General features: G+C 42.3%; 2 protein-coding genes across 3 annotated transcripts in view; one reads left to right on the top strand and one right to left on the bottom strand.

The window, feature by feature from the left end:
- LOC102769488 (zinc finger protein 234-like) overlaps positions 1-1,222 on the top strand; it is a 27,451-nt gene that overhangs the window by 3,855 nt on the left and 22,374 nt on the right. The gene's annotated exons all lie outside the window — the stretch shown is intronic.
- Positions 322-1,033, bottom strand: LOC102772372 (ADP-ribosylation factor 4-like). Its single transcript, XM_015560899.1, has one exon. The coding sequence runs from the start codon at positions 852-854 to the stop codon at positions 354-356; it is 501 nt and encodes a 166-aa protein (XP_015416385.1). The 5' UTR covers positions 855-1,033; the 3' UTR covers positions 322-353.

The raw sequence follows: 1,222 nt of genomic DNA, 5'->3' as shown, positions 1-1,222 counted from the left end.
TTCAAAACGGATTTATTTAAAGGTGTCACAATAGCTAAGTTCAGGCATGTAGGCTTAAGGGAAGTAAAATTAAAAGAGGACACTTTCCCCCCCCAAGTTAAAGATAATTTCTTTAACACCAAGCATATTGCTAAAGTGCAACATTTATACTTGGTAAACAATAATTGGCAACAAAGTAAGTTTAAATGCTGTAATATTCTGCCCAAACCAGTCCCAGATACTGTTTAATAACCAAGATGTAAACTAATTTTGTTGTAACAAGCCTAGACAAATTCTATCCAGCATGTTCTTGATTAGATACCCAGTTTCATTTAATGTTTTAAAAGCTCATTTGACAGCCAGTCAAGTCCCTCTTACAGGCCAGTTCCTTGTGTAGCACAAGTGGCTTGAAAATACCATGTTCTGTTACGAAGAGACTGAAGACCTAATTTATCTGTCATTGCACTGATGGCCATAGCATTTGGCAAATCATGTTTATTTGCAAAAAGCAGCAACACTGCATCTTGCAACTCATCTTCCTGAAGCATTTTTTGTAGCTCTTCAGCTCCTTCCTGAATTCTTTCACGATCATTGCTATCTACCACAAAAATAAGACCCTGGGTGTTCTGGAAGTAATGCCCCCAGAGAGGCCTTATTTTATCTTGACCACCAACATCCCATACTGTGAAACAAATGTTCTTATATTCTACTGTTTCCACATTAAAACCAATGGTAGGAATTGTGGTGACTATCTCCCCTAACTGCAGTTTATACAGAATGGTCGTCTTGCCAGCAGCATCCAATCCAAGCATCAAAATGAGCATCTGCTTCTTGCCGAAGAGGCGGGAGAAGAGGGAGGAGATGGTGAGGCCCATGGCGGTAGTTGCACTCGCGATGGGCAGGAGCAGAAGGGGTTCGGAGCTTCCCCAGGCCCTCTCTTTTCACGCTCCCGGCAAGCTGAGCGAGAAGGAGAGGAGCTAATGAAGAAAGAGGGCGGCAGGGGCGGCTCGCTAGCCGGTGTGCTGGGCGACGCTCCCGTACCAGAATTAGCGGGGCGCGGTTTTCTGTATCTATTTTTGTTCATCAGTTTATATTGGTCTTTATTACCCATAAATGAGATCATGTGGTATTTTTCCTTCATTGACTGGCTTATTTCACTTAGCATAATTCTCTCCGGTTACATCCATGCTGTTGCAAATGGTAAAAGTTCCTTCTTTTTCACAGCATAGTATTCCATTGTGTA

The sequence above is a fragment of the Myotis davidii genome, unplaced genomic scaffold (genome assembly GCF_000327345.1).
Source record: "Myotis davidii unplaced genomic scaffold, ASM32734v1 scaffold896, whole genome shotgun sequence".
NCBI classification, from domain to species: domain Eukaryota; kingdom Metazoa; phylum Chordata; class Mammalia; order Chiroptera; family Vespertilionidae; genus Myotis; species Myotis davidii.
Note: the sequence above shows the minus strand (reverse complement) of the source record. Positions and strands in the feature narration are given on the sequence as shown.